Source organism: Oncorhynchus gorbuscha, linkage group LG06 (genome assembly GCF_021184085.1).
Source record: "Oncorhynchus gorbuscha isolate QuinsamMale2020 ecotype Even-year linkage group LG06, OgorEven_v1.0, whole genome shotgun sequence".
NCBI classification, from domain to species: domain Eukaryota; kingdom Metazoa; phylum Chordata; class Actinopteri; order Salmoniformes; family Salmonidae; genus Oncorhynchus; species Oncorhynchus gorbuscha.
Genome location: NC_060178.1, coordinates 31,464,244 through 31,476,305, shown reverse-complemented (window position 1 = coordinate 31,476,305; position 12,062 = coordinate 31,464,244). Strand labels below are relative to the sequence as shown.

The 12,062-nt window shown below is 41.3% G+C and overlaps 1 protein-coding gene across 1 annotated transcript; it reads left to right on the top strand.

Moving 5' to 3' along the window:
- Positions 1-1,475: 1,475 nt before the first annotated feature.
- Positions 1,476-11,632, top strand: LOC124037093 (proteasome subunit beta type-5-like). The gene is made up of 3 exons (XM_046351736.1): positions 1,476-1,742; positions 2,385-2,691; positions 11,085-11,632. Exons 1-3 carry the CDS (start codon positions 1,524-1,526, stop codon positions 11,372-11,374), a joined length of 816 nt encoding a protein of 271 aa, XP_046207692.1. The 5' UTR covers positions 1,476-1,523; the 3' UTR covers positions 11,375-11,632.
- The last annotated feature ends 430 nt before the right edge of the window (positions 11,633-12,062 follow it).

The following is a 12,062-nucleotide window of genomic DNA, read 5'->3' as shown; positions in this document are numbered from 1 at the left end:
TAATAAAGAAGGCAAGTGTGAGGAGAGAGAATCTTAGCAGAAGAAAGAAAATATGAAATGTATATGAGCCAATAATTGCAGCCTTTTAGAGTATTACTGAAATGAAATGTTAGACTACATTAATGTTCATCATTTTTATAAACATCAGAGGTCATGATTTAATTTACTTTAAAAACCTTTTGGACCCACTTGAAAGTATAATAACAACATTATTCACCATATGTAACCTAGGAAATCACATTTTAGACTTAGATTAGCTAGAAGTACTTGATTTAGAGTACTTGATTTTATCAGTCTCGGACAACTGTGACAGAGTTAAGAAAATATTTTATTTCTGATAAGTAATTTTTCTGAGAAGTCATTGATGAATGCAAGATGTCCTTGGACTGCAGAAAGAAAGTTGGGCCACAAGCACAACCTGGTCCTCAGATGTCCCTGGACTGCAGAGCAGAAGTTGGGCCACATCCAGGTCCTAAACTTGCATCTGCCCCCTTCCCCCTCATCAATGAGACAAACATGGGGAGTCTGCGGTAAAGCTGAAGGATTTCCCTTGGGGTCGGCTCAGGTTGCATGAGGATGAGCAGGCCTTCTCCATATCATAACACATGGTGGAGGCTTGGCACTTGTCCCTGGGCCCTGTCATAGAGGAAAACATGGGAAATCTGTGGTAAGGCTCATAGAGGTTCTCAAGGAAGCTCACCTCTGGGGTTGGCTCATCTCCCTTGTCCATATCTCTCCGCATGCTGGAGGCTCAGCGCTGGCAGTGGGGTGAAGGAGGCGCTATCTGCCAAGGGAAGTAAGTCCCGGACGTCTCTGCTGGGTACGCCGGCTCATCAAAGGACATCCATGGTTCCTTGGGGTAGTAGGGTTGAGACTTCCAAGACTCAACAGAGTCAGCAGCAGACAGGTAATCTCTGAAACTTTCCTGATATTTGTCTTTGACATCTTTGTTAGCTTTAGCAGTTCTCTGTCTTTTACTGTATGTGCATGGACTCCATCTTGTCTGTGAAGTAACCACACATCAAAAAGCTGTATCGCCACAAGAATGTTGCACTCACACCTTTCCTCTTCATAGTGAAAATTGAAAGTTATTGGAATGACAAGTTTCTTGTCTTTAGAAAATTAGACCTTAAAAAAAAACTTTTTTAGACCTAGAATTGTAATGGCATTCATTGTTTAAGTATACTAAGGGAGGTGGTGGGGGGAATCCATTGAAGTGACTATGGGTAAATCTCACAGACAGAGATCTTTAGTAATATAAAAACGACATGCATCTAACACTACATCATTGTGAACCATCATATTTTTAAGGGTATTTCTTTATCATAGGTAAGCTAATGTTTACATGAGCCCATAGTGAACTTTTGTAATCGATATTGTGAAGTCGATAATGAACTATTGGAGGACCATCTCGAAGAAAACTGAACGAGGTGCAAAACTGCCAATCTGTGACGCATTTCCTTTACCGGCAAAACTGTTTTGATAACAACGGAAGTGGTATTTTCATCATTCTTAGTTTAAAGATGGCTCTTGCTAATGTGTTGCAGAGTGAGTCAGTAGACTTTTCAAACTATGGTCGCCAGTGTCGTGGCTTCACCAGTAGTTTGTATGAAACAGAGTTGGGTTTGGAGTCTGTAGGGGGAGATAACCTCTCTTTCGCTGTGAGAACCGCCTGCTCTGACGGAGATGGGCCAGAAAGAAATATACAATTCCTTCATGGCACAACCACATTAGCCTTCAAAGTAAGTGTACTCGCTACCAAATATGGTTGATAAATGAAGATGTCCCACTCGGGCCGTTTACCATTGGAAAAGAAACCATCAGTTCCGGTCTGCTTCATGGGTGGTTTTAGGCACCAAAGCATTAGCGGCTGGTCTGCTTATTTCAGTTCGTTTACTGTACATAAACCAGAAGGAATGAGGGAGTGGGATGTCTCGCTTCGCCTTTAACCCGTTTGCACGATATGCTAGCTAACAAGTAACCATTGTTTGAGAGCAATTAATCGCGCGCTCACATAACGTTACAAATGGATTTCCCGTTGGCTAGCCATGTAGATATTTATATGGACCATTCATCCAGGCTGTATCACAACCGGCGGTGATTGGGAGTCCCATAAGGCGGCGCACAATTGGCCCAGCGGTGGCTGTGTAGGCCGTAATTGTAAATAAGAATTAGTTTTTAACTGACTTGCCTAGTTAAATAAACGCTCTAAACACTAGGCGCCCCTGCCGCCCCCAGGGTTGCTCTAAAGGGTTGCTAGTTATTCTGAAAATAACTTTAAACAATGACACCTGAAATAATCAAGTCTAGGGTTATATAGGCCTAGCTATTACCCCTTGGCTAGCCATTGTCTAACTTCTGCCTTCATGTCCTTTTCCCCACAGTTCCAGCATGGTGTGATCGTGGCGGTGGACTCCAGGGCTACAGCAGGCGCCTACATCGCCTCCCAGACAGTGAAGAAGGTGATAGAGATCAACCCCTACCTGTTGGGCACAATGGCTGGAGGGGCTGCTGACTGCAGCTTCTGGGAGCGCCTGCTGGCCCGCCAGTGCCGCGTCTACGAGCTCCGCAACAAGGAGCGCATCTCTGTGGCAGCCGCCTCCAAGCTACTGGCCAACATGGTGTACCAGTACAAAGGCATGGGCCTCAGCATGGGAACCATGGTGTGTGGCTGGGACAAGACTGGACCAGGTATGGATGTGATATGATGCTGTATAACTGGCGTCAATGTGCTAGTTTAGCAGTAATGCTTCTTTCACTGTCCCTGGCCTCGAACTAGTGATTCTCTGCTTTGCAAACACGTGCGAGCCAGTTGCGTTGCCAAAAAGCTAGCAATTCAGCGACCCGAGTGAAGATATTTGAAGCTGTGGAGTGAGCTTATAGTACGCATAGCCGCGGGAAGTAGTTTGGGGGTGGGGATGCTGGGATTTGTTGGTGGGGAGGTGTGATGCAGAAATATTTTTTATTTTCTTAACCCACGCTGATATGTCTCATTCCGCTAATATAGGACTAGTAAAGGCCCAGTGCACTACGTTTGTGATCATTTTTATAACGGAATTGATTTGAATTTGAGTGTTAACCAGCATTTAACTTCAATCTTATAATTTCCTGTACAAAACAGTTAATCTGATAATACTTGTGATATATAAAAATGATATGTTTTCCAGTTTCTTGAAATACTTTGCAAATGCAACTTATTTCTATGTGTAAACTGAAATGGTCCATTCATTCCTTTTTTACATTTTAGTAGATGTTCTTATCCAGAGCAACTTACAGTAGTGAGTGCATACATTCTCATACTTTTTTTGCACTGGTCCCCCATGGGAATTGAACCCACCACCCTAGTGTTGCAAGCGCCATGCTCTACCAACTGAGCCACATCATCACAAACCACTTAATAACTGCATTATTTCTCTTCGTGGTAATGGAAAGCCTACAGGTATCTAACCTGGATGACCAGCCTATGTACAATACAGTAATGTACATTTACATTAAGCGGTTTGTAAGGACGGTAAAATAATACTGCACAAAAAGTGGTTGTTTTCCATGTTATTTAATCAATGTAGTTTTTTAAATTTGGTGTGGATGTTTTGTCTATGACCATAACTTTGCACCTTTTGATGTAAATGTTTGAGGACAAGGTTTTGGTCTCACTGTATACATGTAGAATGACAATCGCATGACAATTTTTTTTTCGGGGGGTGCTGCAGCACCCCTACTTCCTGCTGCTATACTAGTACGGTGTTATCGCTGTTACATCAGAGATTACCATAAACTATGTGATGAAATGTTGTCTTGAAGACTGTTAATTTGTTTTGGCTCTAGTGTTCCATATTACATGTGTATTTGCAGGACAAAACAAAAATAAACCAAGCCAAGCATCACAAAGTTCTGCTCGCTAAATTCCTTTTCCACTGGCTCTCACTCAATTGCGTTCCAACCGCTCCCTCTACACATACGTGCTGTGTGCGCCTACAGAAATAAAGGCCTATAAAAAAAATGTATCTGATGGATACCCAAGCTACATTCCTTGCCAAAAGTTGGGGGCCCATCTCTGATCTAGGCTATTAACCCCCCCCCCCCCAACAGACAGTTTCCACACTGACAATATGCAATAACATTAGTTTGATAAAGACAGAGCATATTTTCATCAGAATCATTAAACCTAGGCCTACTCACCAAACCTATGTCATGGCCATAATTCTGTGTAGAATTGTTAATCCATTTAGAAGATTCCTAGGACCAACATAATACAGTAAATCGAATGTCTGTATATCGAAAAGACAGATTTTAGTTTGCAACCCTGAAAAATGTCTTTCAATTTGCCAAATTCCGCCTCATTCCAAATTATCACTCTTTGAGAATAACTGTTCCCGACGCAATAAGCCAATCACTTCACACTCTTTTGTTCTATTCTGTTATATTACATCAGATTTTCTTACCATAAAATAGGTGTTTTGACTGTGATAACGGCTCGGGAAATAAGAGCATCTTGTCTGCTAAATTAACAAGGCTATGTCATTGCACAGCCATAGGCTTCTAATCAAGTGCCACACTGCTGAGGTTACTACCTTTTTTGAAGATATAACCAGTTGATATTACAGTTTCAATTAATTAATCTTAAATGGCACTTGTTTTTTTTTTACTGAAAAAAAAAATATATATATGATGCAATTACGATTTGTTATCTGTAATGGTTATAAATTAGGCATTGTTGCACACTGTTGGCACATTAACTAACATATTTCTCTCAATTGTACATTTTTAGCTTGACTCATTTTGACGTTATAACTACTTACATCTGCTCCCCCGTAATGTTTTGTCAGCCATCTTTGTTGAAGAAAGCCACCAGAGACGGGTGGCTCGCATCAAATTCATTATTGGAACCACTCGATATGATTGGTCATATAAAAACCTGCATAATGAGTGCTCTAACTCTCCCTTGTGGTGGTCTGGAGTAATGAAGCTGTGATGCTAGGTACCTCTAAGTCCCACGGTGTAAACTCACAACTTTTAAAGGAGGAGCCACTATAGATAAATGTGCCATTTATTTTGTAGTACGGCCCTCATTCTAAAAGTAGCATATTTTTTTCATTTGATGAGTACTCAAAAAAAAAAATGGTACTCAAACAGTCAAAGGTCAAAAGCCCATCCTTACACACGTGTAAGCTGGACCGGGACAACATATAATCCATTCTGTTACACACAGGGGACCAGCCTTAGTCTCTATCAGATCATGCTGTCCTAGACTGCAAAATTAGATAACTAGGGATCTGAATTTTGAATTGCACATGTGAGCCACATAAAGATTGCAGTAGCCTAAATGTCATATTTCCCATGAGTTATGAATGTATGGTGCATCCTTCCCCTCAAAAAGGAGAGGTGCATTTCCTCCCTATCACGCTGCATTTTAAAGTTGTTGTGACTAAGGAGTGCAGTATAGACTACAATAAGAGACGGGACACACCATAACGACCACAGAACATCAGCTGCATGTCTCTCGTCGCGATGTGTTTTGTCCTCCTATATTTTTATTTTTAACCCTACGTCTTTGGTAGGCCGTCATTGTAAATAAGAATTTGTTCTTAACTGACTTGCATAGTTAAATAAGTTTAAAAAATTGTCTTTTCATTTCCTGGTGATTCTACATGTTGAATTGCCACCGTCCATGGACGCTCAGCCGGTGATATAACACACACAGCCGTTGGAACCAAGATGCAAAGCGTGTGCAAAGCTGTCATCAAGGCAAAGGATGGCTATCTGAAGAATCTAAAATATATTTTGATTTGTTGAGCACTTTTTTTGGTTACTACATGATTTCAAGTAGAAACCAGGAACCAATACATCAAGTCAGTTAGGAAAGCAAAGGTTAGCTTTTTAAAACATAAATTTGCATCCTGTAGCTCTAACTCCAAAAAGTTCTGGAACACTGTAAAGTCCATTGAGAATAAGAGCATCTCCTCCCAGCTCCCGGGCTGGCTACCCCAACCCCGGCCAACAGCTCTGCACCCCCCGCAGCTACTTGCCCGAGGCTCCCCAGCTTCTCCACCCAAATCCAGATAGTAGATGTTCTGAAAGCGCTGCAAAACCTGGACCTGTACAAATCAGCCGGGCGAGACAATCTGGACACACTCTTTTTAAAATGATCCGCTGCCGTTGTCGCAACCCCTATTACTAGTCTGTTCAACCTCTCTTTCGTATCGTCCGAGATTCCTAAAGATTGGAAAGCTGCCACGGTCATCCCCCTCTTCAAAGGGTGTGACACTCTAGACCCAAACTGTTACAGACCCATATCCATCCTGCCCTGCCTTTTCTAAAGTCTTCGAAAGCCAAGTTTCGAATCCCACCGTACCGTCTCCACTGTGTCGTGGAAATGTCCTCTATTTACCAAATCATGGGAGCAAACCACACACACAAGTCAGAGTTAGTTATCAAAGTCCATCTTTAATTATATAAGCTCTATAGCATTTTGACTTTCAACAGTTCAGTATCTCTAATGAAAAGTTGAGTCCCCCCACAACTGCAAAATGGGATCCTTTATAGCAAAGATACAGAGGATAAAACAGCATCGGCATAATTCATTGTTCAGCTTTGTCTCCTCTCTCAAACTCAGAACCATAAACCAACCCTCCATATCAACAGGCATATATCAAATTGTCATTTAGATACAACCAACTCTAAATACAACCAAACCTGGACAAGCTCACGGAGAGGAGAGTGAGCTATAGGTTAAGATAAAAGGGAGCATGAGAATGATTCCAGACACTGCCACCCTCCTTTCCCCACTAGAAAAAGGTAGGGAGTAAAAGATATGTTTACACATGATGACACTTTGACCTCCCCTCTCTGCGGCCCATGCAACTTAGTTTCGACATAGAACAGATAACTGCAACCCCGCCACAGTATTATACAAAAATACCATTCTGATAAGAAGTAACTTACACACATTTGATTAATATAAAACATCTTACAATATGTTACCAACAAATTCTGAATGTTCCACGACAACTGTACAATCTGGTTTCCGAGCTGGTCATGGGTGCACCTCAGCCACGCTCAAGGTTCTAAACGATATCATAACCGCCATCGATAAAAGACAGTACTGTGCAGCCGTCTTCATAGACCTGGCCAAGGCTTTCGACTCTGTCAATCACCGTATTCTTATCGGTAGACTCAACAGCCTTGGTTTCTCAAATGACTGCATCGCCTGGTTCACCAACTACTTCTCAGATAGAGTTCAGTGTGTCAAATGGGAGGGTCTGTTGTCTGGACCTCTGGCAGTCTTTATGGGGGTACCACAGGGTTCAATTATCGGCCGACTCTCTTCTCTGTATGTATCAATGATGTAGCTCTTGCTGTTGGTGATTCCTTGATCCACCTCTATGCAGACGACACCATTCTGTATACATCTTGCCCTTATTTGAACACTTAACAAACCTCCAAACAAGCTTCAATGCCATACAATTCTCCTTCCATGGCCTCCAACTCCTCTTAAACGCTAATAAAACTAAATGCATGCTCTTCAACCGATTGCTGCCCGCACCCGCCCACCCGACTAGCATCACTATTGCAGTCTATGACAGTGCCATCCATTTTGTCACCCAAGCCCCATATATCACCCACCACTGCGACCTGTATGCTCTCGTCGGCTGGTCCTCGCTACATATTCGTCGCCAGACCTACTGGCTCCAGGTCATCTATAAGTCTTTGCTAGGTAAAGCCTATCCTTTTCTCAGCTCACTGGTCACCATAACAACACCCACCCGTAGCACACGCTCCAGCAGATATATCTCACTAGTCATCCCCAAAGCCAACACCTCCTTTGGTCGCCTTTCCTTCCAGTTCTATGCTGCCAATGACTGGAACGAATTGCAAAAATCACTGAAGTTGGAGACTTATATCTCCTTCACTAACTTTAAGCATCAGTTATCTGAGCAGCTAACAGATCACTGCAGCTGTACATAGCCCAACCAAATACCTACCTCATCCCCATATTGTTTCTATTGACTTTTTTTCTCTTTAACACACCAGTATTTGTACTTGCATATCATCATCTGCACATCTATCACTCCAGTGTTCATTTGCTAAATTGTAATACTTCGCTACTATGGCCTATTTATTGCCTTACCTCCTTACTCCATTTGCACACACTTTCTCTATTGTTATTGACTGTACTTTTGTTCATTCTATGTGTAACTCTGTGTTGTGTTTTTTTTGTCGCACTGCTTTGCTTTATCTTGCCCAGGTCGCAGTTGTTAATCAGAACTTGTTCTCAATTAGCTTAACTGGTTAAAGGTGAAATTTAAAAAAAGTGCTATTTCATAGTTTTCATGTCATTATTATTCTACAATATAGAAAATAGTAAAAATAAAGAAAAACCCTTGAATATGTGTTCTAAAACTTTTGACCGGTCGTGTATATAGGTTTTTAATATGTATAAAAACAAAATATGCTTCTTTAGGGGTTCATACACAATATCATATTTTTTTATTGTCACGTCATACATTTAATTCTTTGTATTTGACCTTGTGCTCACGTCGCTCTGCTTTCTAAAATAAGGTCACTCCCCCAATTTATATAATACCAACTTTTGCACCTCATTGGATTGGGTACAGACTAGAGGTCGACTGATTATGATTTTTGGACGACCAAAAAAAGCCGATGCCGATTTTAAAATAAAACAAACAAAAAATATTTATTTATTTGTAATAATGACAATTACAACAATACGGAATGACACTTTTATTTTACCTTAATACATCGATCAAATCAATTTAGTCTCAAATAAATAATGAAACCTGTTCAATTTGTTTTATATAATGCAAAAACAAAGTGTTGGAGAAGAAAGTAAAAATGCAATATGTGCCATGTAAAAAAGCTAACGTTTAAGTTCCTTGCTCAGAACATGATAACATTTGAAAGCTGGTGGTTCCTTTTAACATGAGTCTTGAATATTCCCATGTAAGACATTTTAGGTTGTAGTTATTATAGGAATTATAGGATTTTTCTCTCTATACCATTTGTATTTCATATACCTTTGACTATTTGATGTTCTTATAGGCACTTTAGTATTGCCAGTGTAACAGTATAGCTTCCGTCCCTCTCCTCGCCCCTACCTGGGCTCGAACCAGGAACACATCGACAACAGCCACCCTCGAAGCATCATTACCCATCGCTCCACAAAAGCCTTGCAGGGCAAGGGGAACAGCTACTCCAAGTCTTAGAGCGAGTGACGTTTGAAATGCTTTTAGCATGCACCCCGCTAACTAGCTAGCCATTTCACATTGGTTACACCAGCCTAATCTTGGGAGTTGATAGGCTTGAAGTCATAAACAGCACAATACTTGAAGCGTTGCGAAGAGCTGCTGGCAAACGCACAAAAGTGCTGTTTGAATGAATGCTTACGAGCCTGCTGCCGCTCAGACTGCTCTATCAAATATCAAATCATAGGCTTAATTGTAACATAATAATATCACAGAAATACAAGCCTTAGGTCATTAATATGGTCAAATCCGGAAACTATAATTTAGAAAATAAAATGTTTATTCTTTCAGTAAAATACGGAACCGTTCTGTATTTTATCTAACGGATGGCATCCCTAAGTCTAAATGTTGCTGTTACATTGCACAACCTTCAATGTTATGTCATAATTATGTACAATTCTGGCAAATTTAATTACGGCTTTTGTTAGGAATAAACTAACTTCACACAGTTCGCAACGTGCCAGGTGGCCCAAACTGCTGTGGGAGAACTTGCACAATTGGTGGCTGACTAAATACTTTTTTGCCCCACTGTACCCTGACTGCTTGCACGGAACGCAAGAAAAGTGACAATTTCCCCTAGTTATAAGAAATTCATGTTAGCAGGCAATATTAACTAAATATGCAGGTTTAAAAATATATACTTGTGTATTGATTTTTTTTAAAGGCATTGATGTTTATGGTTAGGTACATTGGTGCAACGATAGTGCTTTTTTCGCAAATGCGCTTGTTAAATCATCACCCGTTTGTCGAAGTAAGCTGTGATTCAATGAGAAATTAACAGGCACTGCATCGATTATATGCAACGCAGGACACGCTAGATAAACTAGTAATATCATCAACCATGTGTAGTTAACTAGTGATTATGTTAAGATTTATTGTTTTTCTTATAAGATAAGTTTAATGCTAGGTAGCAACTTACCTTGGCTTCTCGAGGCTTATCCAGGCTCCTCGAGGAGTGCAATGTAAGGCAGGTGGTTAGAGAGTTGGACTAGTAACCGGAAGGTTGCAAAAACAAATCCCCGAGCTGACAAGTTAAAAATCTGTCGTTCTGCCCCTGAACAAGGCAGTTAACCCACCGTTCCTAGGCCGTCATTGAAAATAAGAATGTGTTCTTAACTGACTTGCCTAGTTAAATAAAGGTGTAAAAAAAAATTTTTTAAATAAAAAATCAATTTAAAAAATAAATTGGCTAATGGGTGTCCTGTAACGACGTTTGTCTGTATGAAGAGAGTCAGACCGAAATGCAGCGTGTAGGTTACTCATGACTTTAATGAAAATAATCGTGGTACATGAAATAACTGTATAAGAAAACAACAAACGAAACGTGAAACCTATTACAGCCTATCTGGTGACTACAACACTAAGACAGGAACAAACACCCACAAAATACAACGCGAAAGTCAGGCTGACTAAATACGGTTCTCAATCAGAGACAACGACAAGCACCTGACTCTGATTGAGAATCGCCCCAGGCAGCCAAGCCTAACTAGACACACCCCTAATCGGCCGCAATCTCAAATAATACAAACCCCAATACGAAATACAACATATAAACCCATGTCACACCCTTGCCTACCCAAACATATAACAAAAACACAAGATACAATGACCAAGGCGTGACATGTCCAAAAATACAGATTACCGATTGTTATGAAATCGGCCCTAATTAATCGGTCGACCTCTAGAACAGACATTATTGTCATGTGTAGGAATACAAACAAAAATATATGGAGGGGTGTGAGGGGCAAAATGTTTTTCTGTTGCCTGAGGGCACCGATGTAGTAGTAAAGGGTTAACATTTCACCTTCTTACGCCTTCCAGGCCTCTACTACGTGGACTCTGAGGGGAACCGTGTCTGCGGGGACCTGTTTGCTGTGGGCTCTGGCTCCATGTACGCGTATGGCATCGTGGACAGCGGTCTGAAGCAGAAGGACCTGACTGTGGAGGAGGCCTGTGATCTGGGTTGCAGGGCCATCTACCAGGCCACTTACCGCGACGCCTACAGTGGAGGACAGGTCAACCTGTACCACGTACACAGTGAGGGCTGGAACAGGGTGTCCCAGTCTGATGTCTTAATGCTGCACCAACAGTACCAGGCAGAGAAGGCATAGGAGGGGTAAAGAAAGATAGCCAGAGGGACCATTCAGTTTTCAAAGTGTTTACACACATCCAAACTTGGCACAGTATCTGGTCTATTGAAAAATGACCTTTTATAGAATATAAGTAACCTTGCTGTCACTACACGTTCCTTACTGTGCCTGGAATAAAGGGGTGTTCCTTCTGTTAAACAGTGGCTTTGCTGACTTAACTCATATTTTTTCCCTTTTGACTGCTCTAAAGTTTTCAATAAATGCTCTCATTCATTCTCATCTTTCTAACGTGTGCTTTTTTTATTGGTAGCAGAGAATTTAACAGACCAGTAATCATTTACAGATCCCATTATTGCCTTGAAGGATTAAGGCAAAGGAGATGCACTACATAACCAAAGGTATGTGGACACCTGCTTGTCGAACATCTCATTCCAATCATGGGCATTAATATGGAGTTGGTCCACCTTTTGCTGCTATAACAGCCTCCAATCTTCTGGGAAGGCTTTCCACTAAATGCTGGAACATTGCTGCAGGGACTTGGTTCCATTCAGCCACATGCAATAGTGAGGTCAGGCAATGATTTTGGGCGATTAGGCCTGACTCGTAGTCGGTGTTCCAATTCATCCCAAAGCTCTTCGATGGAGTTGAGGTCAGGCCTGTCAAGTTCTTCCACACCGAACATCGACAAACCATTTCTGTATGGAGCTCA

What these genes read in the sequence shown, in the direction of transcription:
- LOC124037093 (XM_046351736.1), top strand. Translation starts at nt 1,524, where the DNA reads ATGGCTCTTGCTAATGTGTTGCAGAGTGAGTCAGTAGACTTTTCAAAC. An exon ending in CAACCACATTAGCCTTCAAA is followed by an intron (nt 1,743 to 2,384) that starts GTAAGTGTACTC and finishes TTTTCCCCACAG; the next exon opens with TTCCAGCATGGTGTGATCGT. An exon ending in CTGGGACAAGACTGGACCAG is followed by an intron (nt 2,692 to 11,084) that starts GTATGGATGTGA and finishes TACGCCTTCCAG; the next exon opens with GCCTCTACTACGTGGACTCT.